General features: G+C 45.0%; 2 protein-coding genes across 6 annotated transcripts in view; one reads left to right on the forward strand and one right to left on the reverse strand.

Moving 5' to 3' along the window:
- LOC120997019 (stewaprin-a-like) overlaps nucleotides 1-14,865 on the forward strand; it is a 184,945-nt gene extending 170,080 nt beyond the window's left edge. For 2 of the 4 annotated variants that reach the window (XM_040426929.1, XM_040426928.1), the window contains exons 2-3: nucleotides 12,770-12,916; nucleotides 14,456-14,865. In XM_040426929.1, coding sequence (XP_040282863.1) covers nucleotides 12,770-12,916; nucleotides 14,456-14,598 — 290 coding nt within the window. In that variant the 3' untranslated portion in view covers nucleotides 14,599-14,865. The remainder of the gene's footprint in view (nucleotides 1-12,769; nucleotides 12,917-14,455) is intronic. The other 2 variants (XM_040426927.1, XM_040426926.1) reach the window with 1 other exon arrangement.
- The window catches only part of LOC120997021 (WAP four-disulfide core domain protein 5-like), an 884,590-nt gene that overhangs the window by 758,553 nt on the left and 110,266 nt on the right, over nucleotides 1-15,771 (reverse strand). The window lies entirely within an intron of this gene.

Raw genomic sequence — 15,771 nt, forward strand, 5'->3', positions numbered from 1 at the left:
TTCTGCTTCCTACTCTCCTGTCAACACGCATGGAAATGCCTAGAGATGCCTGTCAGCCAGTTATTGGCCACAGTGGTGTTCAGCCTCAGTCAGTGGTTTGTTAAGCAGGCATCACCAGGCATTTCACGGGTATTGAGATTGGACAAGGATGACGAGACCAAACGGTTTAAGTAACTGTCAGGTTGGGAGGGTATGACTTCTTTCTTTAACACACTCTGTGCCCTTTTCCAGGTAATGTTTTCACTCAGACTACCCCTTTTATGGACTACCAACTATAAAAGGGGGTGTATGCTTTAACAATATTTTTTTGTTAGAAGGATCTCAAATAGCCTAGACCCTCAGCCATCAGCTTTCTTTTACAAGAGAATCTCACAGCAAGTGTTCAGATCTATTACACCAGTGCCACAGAGAAACTAAACCATCCACCTGACCATTGAAGTCAATACTCAATCCATGTAAAGCACTGGCATGTTGAGTCCTCCACAAATAGACATCTCATTCTACTGCCTGGTAAATGCTTTTCAGTATATCTTCTCACATGTTGGTTCCCACATGCCTTATCTACCAAAAGGAGAGTGAGATGACATACTAAAAGTTAGTTGGAGACGGTAGATGTGTGGAGACATAACAGAGGATAATACATGTAAATGTGTAGATGTCACTTTTCTGGTGGTGGACACCTGCCAATATGTCAAAGACCTTAAGTGCAGGTAGAAAGAGCTCAGAGAGACCGGAGAGATTAACACCAACCTTCAGAAGATCGTATTATTCACCTATAGGTACAGAATGAGTCATTGCTCAGTTAGAACTGGTACACCAATTGTTCAACTAGAGATGAGGGAATTTCTCAAAAATTCAATTCGGCTGAATGTTCCTGAAAAATTTGCTTCGATCCAAAATAATTCGCGACAAATCGCATAAGAAAACGGCTATTTCCGGGCTGCATAGAGCCTTTATATGGGTGTAGAACACTGTGCCTTGCAGTAACACGCATAGGGAGTGTGCTGTGGTAGTGAAGTAATACTGTGAGTCAGTATGACATGCCGATGACAGGCGTCACTATTAGAATCACTGCACACTTCACTTATTTGGACAGTCACCGGGCCAAAACCGACCAAATAACTCAAGTATTAACTCAGCCTTACAGGTCGATGTTAGTGTAAAGATGATGCACACTCCTTTTACACCCTCGTCAGTAGGGTTGAGCGTGAATATTAGAATTACGAATATTTATCTCGAATATCGCAACTTAGAAAATTTGCGAATATTTTAACCCCTTAAGGACTTAGGACGTACCGGTACACCCTGTTTCCCAAGTCCTTAAGCACCCAGGACGTACTGGTACGTCCTGTGTATTTTTGATCACTGCCGCACGGCCGGCAGTGATCGGAACAGGATGCCTGTTGAAATCATTCAGCAGGGACCCTGTGACAATGCCTAGGGGGGTCCTGTGACCCCCCTACATTGATGATCGCTACAAACCGCAGGTCAATTCAGACATGCGCTTTTTAGTGCTTATGCAAGTTTCTGATCCCTGCGGTCCGTGACCGCAGGGATCAGAAACCTCAAAGTGCCCATATTTTTGAAAGTTAACCCCCCCTGCAGCCCTCTGTGTTTTTGTCCCTGCGGGCGCAGCGGGGGGGAGTATTGCGGGAGGCGGGCAGGAGGCGTGCGGCAGTATGGGGGGCGGGTGCGCGATCTTCCGCCCGCCCCCCGTTTATTTTCAGGATGGCCGAGCGGTTTAATCATTGCTGACACTCCGTTTCAAACGGCAGACATCTGTGCAGATGTCCGCCGTTTTAACCCCTTCCATGCCGCGGTCCGTAGGGACCGCTGTATGGAAGAGGTGTAGAGGGAGGGAGCTCCCTTTCCCATCGGGGGGCTGCTGTGCCTTTGCAGCCCCCGGACAGGATGGGGTGACAGAGGGAGGGAGCCCTCCTCCCTCCCCTCACCCGTCTGCTCAGTTGTGGCAGACGAGGAAGGTTCCCATGGCAACAGGACGCCTTCTCAGGCGTCCTGCAGTCCATGGTGCTGAACAGAACTGTGCTAAAGGCAGAGATCTGTTCAGACAAAGTGTGAGTGAAATACAGTGCAGTACACTATATAGTGTACTGTACTGTATTATACAGACATCAGACCCACTGGGTCTTCAAGAACCAAGTGGGTCTGGGTAAAAAAAAAAAATTTAAAAGTGAAAAAAAGTTAAAATAAAAAAAACACATTTATCCCTGATAAAAAATAAATAAAAAAAAATTCCTTACACATGTTATATATCACCGTGTCCGTAACGACCCGATCTATAAAACGGTCATGTTACATTTCCCACACGGTGAACGCCATCAAAAATATAAAATAAAAACTATGATTAAATTGAAATTTTGCTCACCTTACTTCCAAAAAAAGGTAATAAAAGTGATCACAAAAGTCGTATGTACGCCAAAATAGTACCATTCAAACCGTTGTCCCATCCCGCAAAAAATAAGCCCCTACATGAGACAATGGCCCAAAAAATATAAAAAACTATGGCTCTCAGACTATGGAGACACTAAAACAAGTTTTTTGGTTTAAAAAATGATATTATTGTGTAAAACCTTAATAAATAAATAAAGGTATACATATTAGGTATTGCCGTGTCCGTAAGTACCTGCTCTCTAAAAATATCACATGATCTAACCCCTCAGGTGAACAACGTAAAAATAAAAAATAAAAATGGTGTAAAAAAAGCCATAATTGTGTCACTTACTTCCAAAAAAATGTATTAAAAGTGATCAAAAAAGTCATATGTACCCCAAAATCATACCATTAAAACAGTCATCTCATCCTACAAAAAATGAGACCCTAACTAAGACAATCTCCCAAAAAAAAAAAAAAACTATGGCTCTCAGACTATGGAGACACTAAAATGATTTTTTTTGTTTCAAAAATGATATTATTGTGTAAAACTTAAATAAATTAAAGAAATAAACATATTAGGTATCCCTGCGTCCGTAACAACCTGCTCTATAAAAATAGTACATGATCTACTCTGTCAGATGAACGTTGTAAATAATAAAAAATAAAAACGGTGCCAAAAGAGGTATTTTTTGGCAAATTTTCCATTTTAATCCATTTTTTCCCGTAACAAAGCAAGGGTTAACAGCCAAACAAAACTCAATATTTATTGCCCTGATTCTTTAGTTTACAGAAACACCCCATATGTGGCCGTAAACCTCTGTACGGGCACACAGCAGAGCGCAGAAGGAAAGGAATGCCATATGGATTTTGGAAGGCAGTTTTTGCTGGACTTGTTTTTTGACACCATGTCCCATTTGAAGCCCCCCTGATGCACCCCTAGAGTAGAAACTCTAAAAAGTGACCCCATTTAAGTAACTACACCCTTCAAGGTATTTAAAAATGATTTTACAATCTTTGTTAACCCTTTAAGTGTTCCACAAGAGTCAATGGCAAATGGAGATGAAATTTCTGAATTTCTATTTTTTGTTACTTTGCTTCACAAAAAGTATAATACAGAGCAACCAAAAATCATATGTACCCTAAAATAGTACCAAAAAAAACTGTCACCTTATCCCGTAGTTTCCAAAATGGGATCACGTTTTTGGAGTTTCTACTCTAGGGGTGCATCAGGGGGCTTCAAATGGGACATGGTGTAAATAAACCAGTCCAGCGTATACTGCCTTCCAAAAACCACACGGCGTTCCTTTCCCTCTACGCCCTGATGTGGGGCCGTAGAGTGGTGTACGACCACATATCGGGTGTTTCTGTAAACCGCAGAGTCAGGGCAATAAATATAGAGTTTTGTTTGGCTGTTTACCCTTGCTTTGTTAGTGGAAAAAATTTATTAAAAAGGAAAATTTGGCAAAAAATTGAAATTCTGAAATTTCATCTCCATTTGCCATCAACTCTTGGGGAACACCTAAAGGGTTAATAATGTTTGTAAAATCAGTTTTGAATACCTTGAGGGGTGTAGTTTCTAGAATGGGGTCACTTTTGGGTGGTTTCTATTATGTAAGCTTCACAAAGTGACTTCAGACCTGAACTGGTCCCTAAAAAGTGGGTTTTTGAACATTTAGGAAAATTTTCAAGATTTGCATCTAAACTTCTAAGCCTTGTAACGTCCCCAAAAAATAAAATGGCATTCCCAAAATGATCCAAACATAAAGTAGACATATGGGGAATGTAAACTAATAGATATTTTTGGAGGTATTACTATGTATTATAGAAGTAGAGAAATTGAAACTTGGAAATTTTAAATCTTTCCAAAAATTTGGTAAATTTGGTATTTTTTTATAAATAAAAAAGAATTTTTTTAACTCCATTTTACCAGTGTTATGAAGTACAATATGTGACAAAAAAACAATCTCAGAATGGCCTGGATAAGTAAAAGCGTTTTAAAGTTATCACCACATAAAGTGACACTGGTCAGATTTGCAAAAAATAGCCAAGTCCTTAAGGTGAAATAGGGCTGAGTTCTTAAGGGGTTAAATATAGTGCTATATATTTGCTATATCGAATATTCATCATTTTTTAACATCTGAAAACATGATTCCTCCCTGCTTCTTGCTTGTGGGCCAATGTGTCATTGGCCCACAAGCAACTTAAGCAGGGAGGAATCATGACTTTAGATGGGAAAAATGAAAAATGACCAATATTTAAAAAAAACTAATATATAGCACTATATCGAATATATTAGTTTTTTAGAATCTTTCGTCTTTTTTTTTTTTTCAATCTGTACAGTTGTTCCACTTCGGCATACTCCTCCCCGACAAGCGTCCCCGTCACCAAGGGAACGACGCTTGTCAGGGAGGAGTATGTTGAAGTGGAACAACTGTACAGATTGAAAAAAAGAAAGACGAATATTCTAAAAACTTAGATATTCGATATAGTGTTATATACATTTTTTTTAGAATATTCGTAATATTCTAAAACAAGAATATATAGCAATATAGCGAATATTCTAAAAAACTAATGTAGAGCAATTTAGCTAATATAGTGCTATAATCTTCTTTGTCTAATAGTTGTAATTTTTTTCTCATCTGAAGTTCAGATTGGAAAAAAAAAATTAAAAAAGAATATAGCACTATATTAGCTAAATTGCTCTATTTTCATTTTTTTGAATATTCGCTATATTGCTATATATTCTTGTTTTAGAATATTACGAATATTCAGAAAAACGAATATAGCACTATATTAGCTATGTTGCTCTATATATTCATTTTTTAGAATATTCGTCATTTTTTTTCCATCTAAACTCATGATTCCTCCCTGCCTAAATTACTTAAGCAGGGAGGAATCATGACTTCAGATAGAAAAAACATGACGAATATTCCAAAAAACAAATATACCGTATAGCACAAAATTCTATAGTGCTATATATTCGTTCATATTACGTGATCATTACCTTGCCGATTTTTCGAGTAATTTTTTTTTGAATATACCGAATATCGCAAATTCGAATATGAACACTGCCGCTCATCACTACTTGTCAGCTGATTCCACATAGATGTACAAAACCTGTTCTATTAAACGCTTATACAAGTACAGCCCCCCGACAGAGTGGAGAGGGTGTCAGCAGTAAGTTTGTGTTGAATCTGGAGTGGAATCTGGAGACCACTGAGTGGCTCAATGACAGAGTCTGTAGTTGGCATTAGTATGAGGAGGTCACCAAATGGCACAATGACCGAGTCTGGAGGTGGCTGCCTCAGGAGAAAGCCACCGAGTGGCACAATGACAGAGTCTGGAGTTAGCAGCAGTATGAGGAGGCCACCGAGTGGCACAATGACAGAGTCTGGAGTTGGCAGCAGTATGAGGAGGCCACTGAGTGGCACAATGACCGAGTCTGTAGGTGGCGGCATCAGGAGAAAGCCACCGAGTGGCACAACAACAGAGTCTGGAGTTGGCAGCAGTATGAGGAGGCCACCGAGTGGCACAATGACAGAGTCTGGAATTGGCAGCAGTATAAGAAGGCCACTGAGTGGCTCAATGACAGAGTCTGGAGATAGCAGCAGTATGAGGAGGCCACCGAGTGGCAAAATGACCGAGTCTGGAGGTGGCAGCAGCATCCGGAGACCACAGAGTGGCAAGGTAACAAAGTGTAGAGATGGCAGAAGCATCCGGAGACCACAGAGTGGCAAGGTAACATAGTGTAGAGATGGCAGTAGCATCAGGAGGCCACAGAGTGGAAAGGTGACATATGTAGTGTGGATATGGCAGCAGCATCCGGAGACCACAGAGTGACCCGGTAACAGAGTGGAGCGGTGGGTGTCAATACCAGTACCCGCTGATGAAGGTGGGTGAAATAAGGAGCACTTGGCATCAGATGTGTGGAATCAGGCGGGTTGCAGCATCAAATTCGTAGATGAGGTAGGTACTCCGGTCTCTTGTATCAAAGTGTTGGTGTGGCACCATGGATTATCTAGTCTGATGCATCAGGAATTGGTGGTTGGGAATCCTGACTGATCCACGCCTGATTTATCTTGATAAAGGTCAGTCTCTCCACATTTTGGGTAGACAGGCTAGTTGTCCTTGGGATAACTATGGCCCCGCCGCACTAAACACCCGCTCTGAAGCCACACTACTGGTCAGGCAGGACAGCTTTTCCAGGGCAAACTCGGCCATTTGCAGCCACAAATCCAGTTTGGCTGCCCATTAGTCCAGCGGATCTTCAATGTGGGGTGGCAGGGTGGTGTCCAAGTATGCCACCAACTGCTGGTTCAGGTTCTGCTCTATGTCTAGCTGCTGCTGCTGCTGCTGCTGGTGAGTAGTTTCTTCACTATGCGGGTGAAGAAAGCTGCTCATCAGCGACTGTAGACTCAGGCTGCTGCTGATGGAGCTGGTACTGCTCCTGCCACCCCACCCCTCCCCAGCAGCTATGGCAGTGGAATGTGAGCGCAGAGGGCCCCTTCGGTCAGACCTGCGAGAGGATGGACGATGGCGCAGATAAGCAGCTGCCAACTGACTACATAGGATGTCTCTGTAGTAGTTCAGTTTGTCCTTCCTCTAGGTGGGTGTGAAAAAGGCCCCCATTCTGGACCAGTAGCGAGGGTCCATCAAGGTGGAGAGCCAGAAGTCATCCCTCTGCCGGATGGTGACAATTTGGCTGTCACTACGCAAGCAAGTGAGCATGCATCGTGCCATTTGTGCAAGTGACTCGGAGGGACTCCCTGCCTCCATCTACACTGCATACTGCCACGTTGTGTCTGGGTCCTCTGTCTTGTCTACCTCATCGCCCTGTAGCTCCTGTGGCTGCTCCTGCTCCTCTTATCCTATCAGCTGAATAGAAAAACCACCCATTTGGCTACACGTTGCCTGTGCTCCAATGTCCTCCTCCCCCTCCTCCTCCTCTTCCAATTTAGCCCCCACAGGGCTCATGTGGCCGTAAGATCGAGGCACCACGTCTCCTGTCCCCTGACCACCCATTGTTACCAGCATCTGTTCCAGTACATGAAGCAGTGAAATGACGTTGTTCATTCCGTAGTCCTGGCGACTGACAAATAACGTGGCCTCCTCAAAGGGCCTAAGCAAACGGCAGGTGTCATGCATGATCTGCCACTGGCTGACATCGAAGTTACACAGTGGAGTACTTCTATCCACTTGCATCATCAAGAAATCGTTGATGGCCTTTCTCTGTTCGAATAGTCGGTCCAACATATGGAGTTCCAACGAGTGGAAACGTCGCATATCAGCCTATGTTGGGGGATGCCGTTCTGCCTCTGCAGCTCAGGGGGTGTTTTGTGGTGTAAGAGTGGCTGAAGTGCATGCAAAGTTTCCTGGCCATTTTTAGGATGTCTTGCAGATGGGTGGAAGACTTCAGGAACCGCTTAACAACCAGATTGAACACGTGTTCCATGCAGGGTGCATGGCTCAGCCTTCCTTGACGCAGCACTGACACCATATTCTTCGCGTTGTCTGTCAGCGTGGTTCAGATTTTCAGTTGTCTCGGAGAAAGCCAGGTTTCCATTTCTTGATGCATCACACGGAGCAGTTCCACCCCTGTGTGACTCCGTTCGGCAATGTAAACCAGGTGCAGAACAGCGTGACACCGCAGAGTCCTGCACATGTGGTATGCTGGAGGGGCACTGTGACTTGTCCCTGCAGTGAAGGCTAGGGACATGGTGGAGGATGAGGAGGCAGAGGTGGACATTGTTGCAGGACCAACAGCTTGACAACGAGGAGGCGGAAGCGGCGTGGCCTGGCCAAGTTGCTGGTGTGGCTGTGCCAGCGTGACCTGGCCAAGTTGCTGGTGTGGCTGTGCAGGAACCACATTCACCCAGTGGGCCGTAAAGGACAATGTATTGTTCCTGACCGTAGTTACAGCTCCACACGTCGGCACTGCCGTGCACTTTGGCAGACACCGACAGGCTCAAGGACTTGCCCAACTTCTGTTCTACATGTGTGTGCAGGGCTGGTACTGCCTTTTTCACAAAGAAATCACGGCTTGGGACTCTTCACCTCGGCTCGCCACAAGCCATTAGTTCTGAAAGGTGCAGAGTCTACCCCTTGGAAGGGAGGGACTGCAGCACCAGCCACTTGGACAGAAGCACGTTCAGCTTCTGCACCGTTGGATGCGTGCACGCATACTGCTGTCTCTTGGCAATCGCTTCGGTGATTGCTGACGGAATGACTGACAAGGAGTAGGAGCAAGAGAATCTGGACCAGCAAAAGATGGGATTGACAGACAGCTCCCTCCTGCTAAGGTGGTGGAGCCTTGACTTGCTGAAACTGGATGCGTGCCAATGGGTGATGTAGCAGTAGCTCTGGCAGGCTGGACCACCACATCAGAGCCACAGTTCTCCCAGGCCACTTTATGGTGACACTACATATGTTGGTGAAAGGCCGTGGTGCCAACATTTGCACCCTGCCCTCGCTTCACCTTCTGCCCATATATTCTACATATGGCCATGTTGAGCTCCTCTGGCGGCTTCACAAAAAACTGTCACACCGCAGAGTACCTGATTTTCCCTCCAACACTACTCACTGGCTGACTGCTACTGCCGCTGCCTCCGTGAACTCCTGCACCACTCCTTTCCGGACAGGTAGGCTGCTGCAAAGCGGGTGTTCTACCTCGTGCCCATTTGGCTCCCGACCTCCCACTGCTCCCACCCTGCTGACTCCTGACCACGCCGCTGGGTCACTAGCAAGCTGCCACCCTCTTCTCCTGATGATGACGAAGCCCCTTCTTCACCCGGCTCCCAAGTGCGATCAGCTTCATCATCATCGAGTAGTGTCTGCACATCACTGATGTCTTCCTCAATGGTCTTTGGGTCAGGAGCCTGACCGCTCGCGACACAAGCTCTCCTCATCACTACTTGCCCACCTAGTTGAGGAAGCGGCGGATGCCTCCTCCAGATCTTGGCTGGGCAGTAGCTGCTGACTGTCCTCTAGTAGCTCTTCTTCGCTGAAAAGTGGAACCGAGTCTACAGCATATAATACTTCTCGCTGTGATGGAACAGAAAAGGACAGAGACAGGTTGAGGACAAGTGAGGGCACAGGGCCTGCTCCTGGACCATGCCAACAAAGGGTTGTGTCTGACGAACCCACCGACTGTTGGCTGTAAGTGTCTGATGTCACTTGGGATGATGTGGATGATCGAGTTAACCAACCGCTGGGTTGCTGGTCAAGACACCTAGATGACACCGGGAGCTCAGGCCTCTCTCTGCAACTCCTGATGCCATGCCCCCTTACTCTGCTGCGACCTGTTCCTGCGCCAGAAACATTCAGGCCTCTGCCACTCCTCTGTGCATGGCCTGGCACTTCTCTATCTGACATACTTGTAGCTAAACTAAACAAATTAAACGGAAATAAAACATCTATAAAAGCGACTAATATATTTTTCTTTTTGTAATGAAATAGGCCACTAAATTATTTCTGCGCGAATAACAGCAAATGTGAACTGCGTGTATTTTTCTAATTTTCTCTAGAAATATGACAAGAAACGCTTTTACCGCAAATAAAACCAAATGTGAGCAGCGTCTATTTTTCTCGTATTGTACTATAAAAGGGCACTAAACGCTTTCACCATATATAGCTGCAGAAGTGAACAGAGTATGTATTTCTCTTTTTCCACAGATATAAGCCACTAAAGGCTTTTCAACATAACACTTGAACCCCTACAACAAATTACTGGAATGACAAAGCTGTATAATGGCTATTTGGATCCCCAAATAATCTTTCCCTGCACTTGTAAGGCCTCATGCATGTTTTGGTTCGCAGTTTTTGCGGCTTGGATGCGGACCTATTCACTTCAATGGGGCCACAAAAGATACGAACAACACTCTGTGTGCTGTCCGCATCCGTTTCTCCGTTCCGTGGTCCACAAAAAAAATATAACCTGTCCGATTCTTGTCAGTTTTGCAGACAAGAATAGGCAGTTATATCAATGGCTGTTCGTGCCGTTCCGCAAATTGCAGAACGCACATGGACGCCATCCGTGTTTTGAGGATCTGCAATTTGCGGACAGCAAAACACACAATGGTCGTGTGCATGAGGCCTAAATGGTATTTTTTCCCAATGATGTTTTCTGTATGACTCTCCCTAGCCCCTGCAACGTCTGTCCCTGCACTAAGCTGATGTGAAATGATTCCTCCCTATCCTTATCGTGCACTTATAAAGCACTTTTTTTTCCACATTGAGGTTTTCTTTCACTCTCCCTAGCGCCTGAAACGTCTGTCCCTGAACAAAGTACGATGGTGAATGGCAGAATCTAAGATGGCCGCCGTATTTATAGGGCTGTGACATCACCGGGCTGGCTGGCTGCTGATTGGCTGCATTCATGGCATTATGGGTCATCCCGCCTTCCCAGAGTTCCTTGCCCCATGTCCTCACACATGTAGCCACCATTTTAGCTGCCAATGTTAGGAAAAATTGTGTTTCGTTACCACGAAGTACGAGGAAATTCGCATTCGTTCAGAATCGAATTTTTCCTGAAATTCTGAACAAATTCGACTTCGTCAGCTTCGATTTGCTCATCTCTAGGTTCAATCTATAGTATATACAATCCAAGCAAAGAGGAAGTCAGAAGAATTATATCTGACCAACACCATCATTGCACAGTTAGGGTTCAATGATTGTCAAGAGTCCACACGGACAAAGCTATGGAACATCTACTGGTTTTACTGTTATGCCCAGGGGCGTCGTTAGGTCAAAGCATCCGGATGTTTTGTCCAGTGCCCCGAATGATATGTTATGCTGGTAGCATTTTTGGCTATTCCAGGGCCCTTTAATATTGATTCGACCTGGGCAACCCCACAGATCATCTCCCCACCCTCTTGTACTTGTTCCACTGATCCGCTACTTGCGGGCTGCACGGGCATGAGTTCCGTCAGTTCGTTGATCAATCCCATCCTGCGGCGCTTAATCCTGCGAGACCCGGGATCATGCGCCGCAGGACAGGATTGCGCACTGAAGTGACTGAACTCATGACCGCGCAGCCCTCAAGTAGCGGATCAGCGGAACAAGTACAAGGTGTGCACACATCTTCCATGACACCAGCCTGTAAGTGTAAATGTAGTTCTTCCCTCCACTAACAAGCAGCAGACAGTTATCAGGACGGAACTGTTCCTTCCCGATAATTGTACGCAGAGTTGGCACAGAGGGACACAAAATGCACCTTTACATTATTATTATTTTTTTACAAATTTTATTTCAGCATTAAAAGATTATACCAACTTCCAGTTAAAGAAAGTAGTCCCCTATCCACTATTGGATTGGTGAGGGTCCTATGGGTTCTCTAACCCCCCTCCTCAGATCACGATAATGGAGGCTCTGTATCCTGTGAAGCCCACCTGAAATGGACGGAGTGGCTGGTCAGAAATGTGCACAATTCCTCTATTCTTTTCTATCGGAGTGCCAGAGACAGCCGATTGCTGTACATAGCCATCTCCGGAACCTCCATAGAAATAAAACCTGTTATTAAAGGGTTTCTGTCATGAGAAATAACGTTCTGTAGCGATGGGCTGATGTCAGCAGTACATAACAGTCTGCTTTATAACTCCCTTTATAAAGACTTTTATAATATGCTAATGAGCCTCCAGGTGCTATGAGGACGTTGCTTCAGCACCTAGGCGCCATCCCGTTTAGTATTTGGTGCAGGCACAGTGAGTGAAGGACGCGCTCCTGCTGCTGGCTTCACTCACTGCGCCTGCGCCGGCTTATCTCACTTAGCAGGCGCCATCCCGTTTAGTATTCGGCGCAGGAGCAGAGAGTGAAGGACGCGCTCCTGGACGGCGCAGGAACGGGATTTACTGAACGAAGAGAACTCGCCAGTCAATCAACTGGACCTGGGCGTGCCAAAGGGTGAGTAGACCGAGCCTCTAGGTGCTGAAGCAACGCCCTCATAGCACCTACAGGCTCATTAGCATATTTTGAAAGTGTTTATTTGGAGAGAGCGGCGGCAGCAGGGAGTTATAAAGGACACTGTTATGTACTGCTGACATCAGCACATCGCTGCAGAACGTTATTTCTCATGACAGAAACCCTTTAAGTGCGTTGGCTTGTATGTTAATTCTTATTATGCAAATTTCCACTCAGTGGTCTTGAGCCCCGGATGTTTTCAGACCCCAGCAACGCCCCCGGTTATGCCTCTGATCCTTCTGAATGAGACAGTTCTGTCAACACAAGGAAAATCTTTCCACCAAGAACAAAGCTGGTCACAGACGGGATCATTTCACCAAAGTGTTTATTACTGATATTTATCACTTTTTGAATCTGGTTTATAAGAGGCTACATGTAACTACCTGATACGTTTGTGACACATCAACTTCTTTATTTACAGAGAAACCTGGAAAATGTCCCCTAGATCCATTAGAAAACTGTCTTCCTACAATTTCTCCTGATGAGTGCAAATCGGACGATGACTGTCCTGGAAAACAGAAGTGCTGCAGTGATCTGGGCACCAGAGAATGCATAGATCCCATCGAGGGTAAGTTCATTAGAAACCAAACTCAACAAGTAGATGGAGCTCATTATTAGACAGGATTTGGCACCTGGTGAAGGAATCTGACAGCTGTATGGTTACATGACCAGCTCCACCTGATCTGCCAAAATCTGCTTTACCACAAACACATCTCAGAGGTAAATTCAGCTTCACTGGTGGCAGGCAGCCCAGCAATTATCAGGACTGTAACTGCATCACATGACTGTGAGGACTAACGCAAGGAGCACATTAATGTTCCAAAGTGTGGACCTGTGAGCACTTCATGTGTCATCATATGAGAGCTCCACAAGGTTCTGTGTGCTCCTCTAGAAGTAATGTTTCTACTGCCATTACATACATTTCCATTAGGTACATAGATATTATACAGTACCTGTACTGATCCTGAGTTACATCCTGTATTATACCCCAGAGCTGCACTCACTATTCTGCTGGTGCAGTCACTGTGTACATACATTACATTACTTTTCCTGTACTGATACTGAGTTACATCCTGTATTATACCACAGAGCTGCACTCACTATTCTGCTGGTGCAGTCACTGTGTACATACATTACTTATCCTGTACTGATCCTGAGTTACATCCTGTATTATACTCCAGAGCTGCACTCACTATTCTGCTGCTGCAGTCACTGTGTACATTACATTACTTATCCTGTACTGATCCTGAGTTACATCCTGTATTATACCACAGAGCTGCACTCACTATTCTGCTGGTGCAGTCACTGTGTACATACATTACATTACTTATCCTGTACTGATCCTGAGTTACATCCTGTATTATACTCCAGAGCTGCACTCACTATTCTGCTTGTGCAGTCACTGTGTACATACATTACATTACTTATCCTGTACTAATCCTGAGTTTCATTCTGTATTATACTCCAGAGCTGCACTCACTATTCTGCTGGTGCAGTCACTGTGTACATACATTACATTACATTACTTATCCTGTACTTATCCTGAGTTTCATTCTGTATTATATTCCAGAGCTGCACTCACTATTCTGCTGGTGCAGTCACTGTGTACATACATTACATTACTTATCCTGTACTGATACTGAGTTACATCCTGTATTATACTCCAGAGCCGCACTCACTATTCTGCAGGTGCAGTCACTGTGTACATACATTACATTACTTATCCTGTACTGATCCTGAGTTACATCCTGTATTATACTCCAGAGCTGCACTCACTATTCTGCTGGTGCAGTCACTGTGTACATACATTACATTACTTATCCTGTACTGATCATGAGTTACATCCTGTATTATACTCCAGAGCTGCACTCACGATTCTGCTGGTGCAGTCACTGTGTACATACATTACATTACTTATCCTGTACTGATCCTGAGTTACATCCTGTATTATACTCCAGAGCTGCACTCACTATTCTGCCATTTTCTGGATAGTTCTCTAATTGATGCCGCTCTTCCAGTCACTCAGGATATGTAGTGTCGATACTTTGTGTCTAATGTTTCTATAGTTACATCTGGAAATCTAACTCAATGACCATTTATTCTCCAGAGAAGCCCGGAACATGCCCACCACCACCCCGGACCGGGTGCCCACCCAATCTGCCACCTGGATACTGTGAAGTGGACACTGATTGTCCAGGAAAACAGAAATGCTGCTTCCTAGATTGTAGCTCACTGTGCATCGAAGTGTAATAAGTGATGTGCGGCCGGCTGGATGCATCTCCGTCCCTCACAGCGGAGGACACATCGCTGATCAGCCTCAGTAATTCTCTCTTCTCGCGGCTTTTCCTTCTCTAGTTGCAGATAAACCTGGAGGTGACAGCGGTGAAGACCCTCAGGGCCGGATCCGCTGCCCCAGGTGCTTAGTCTGAATACACCCCCATTAAAGGCAGATTTCTCCTCCTTCTCAGCGATCATAGTGACATTTATCAATGTAATAAAGCAGAAGATGAAAAATGAGACTGAGATGTATCATTGACCGTCCATTGTGATGCATCAAATTATTACTGGTGGCCGAGAAATGTAATTCCTGCTGATTGACCCTGACATCAGACCCTGCAGTCTAGAGCAGGGCGAGGTCCTGGTGGTCAGAGGTGAGGACTGCGCTCAACCAGACTCGTTATGACCCTTTTCAGGTCTGTTTCGGATGAGTCCACTATAAGGGCACGTAACATCATTTTAGTGCACGTGTCAGCGGGAAAAAGAGGAAGAAAAAGGGTTCTCACATGACCCTGACAGGAAGTGGGGGGGGGCTTGCCCTGATTGGACCCCGGGCTGACAGACAGCATGGATGAGCCAATCAGTGCTGCCGCAGACAGGGAGGGGCCCGAGCAGAGCGAGCAGAACGTCCTTCTGTGCTGGGCTGTGGATGAGGGCGGTTGGGACTTGCAGGGTCTGCCAGGAAAACTATTTTAGGGACAGTGAAAAGACACAATCAGGATTGTATTCTAGTGTCAGGGACAGAGAAGGGGAATGCCGGAATTAGACAGAGGAAGGATTGTGTAGAATATGAGCAGACAGGGAAAACTGTCAGCCCAGGAGTGAGAAGAGGTCGCTGGCTGTGCCTGGCAGTGCCTTCTAGCTGCAATTACTGCCTTATAACACAGCCGCAGCTGCTGCAGAACATCAAAAGCAGCTACCTGTGAGGACATTCCTTTTTTATTTTTTTTTGCCATTTTGACAGAAAAATATATATATACAGTGGATATAAAAAGTCTACACACCCCTGTTAAAATGTCAGGTTTCTGTGCTGTAAAAAAATGAGACAAAGATGAATCATTTCAGAACTTTTTCCACCTTTAAAGGGTTTCTGTCACCCCACAAAACTCTTTTTTTTTTGGATAGTTATATTCCTTATAGCGCGAT

The sequence above is a fragment of the Bufo bufo genome, chromosome 4, assembly GCF_905171765.1.
Source record: "Bufo bufo chromosome 4, aBufBuf1.1, whole genome shotgun sequence".
In the NCBI taxonomy this organism is placed as follows: domain Eukaryota; kingdom Metazoa; phylum Chordata; class Amphibia; order Anura; family Bufonidae; genus Bufo; species Bufo bufo.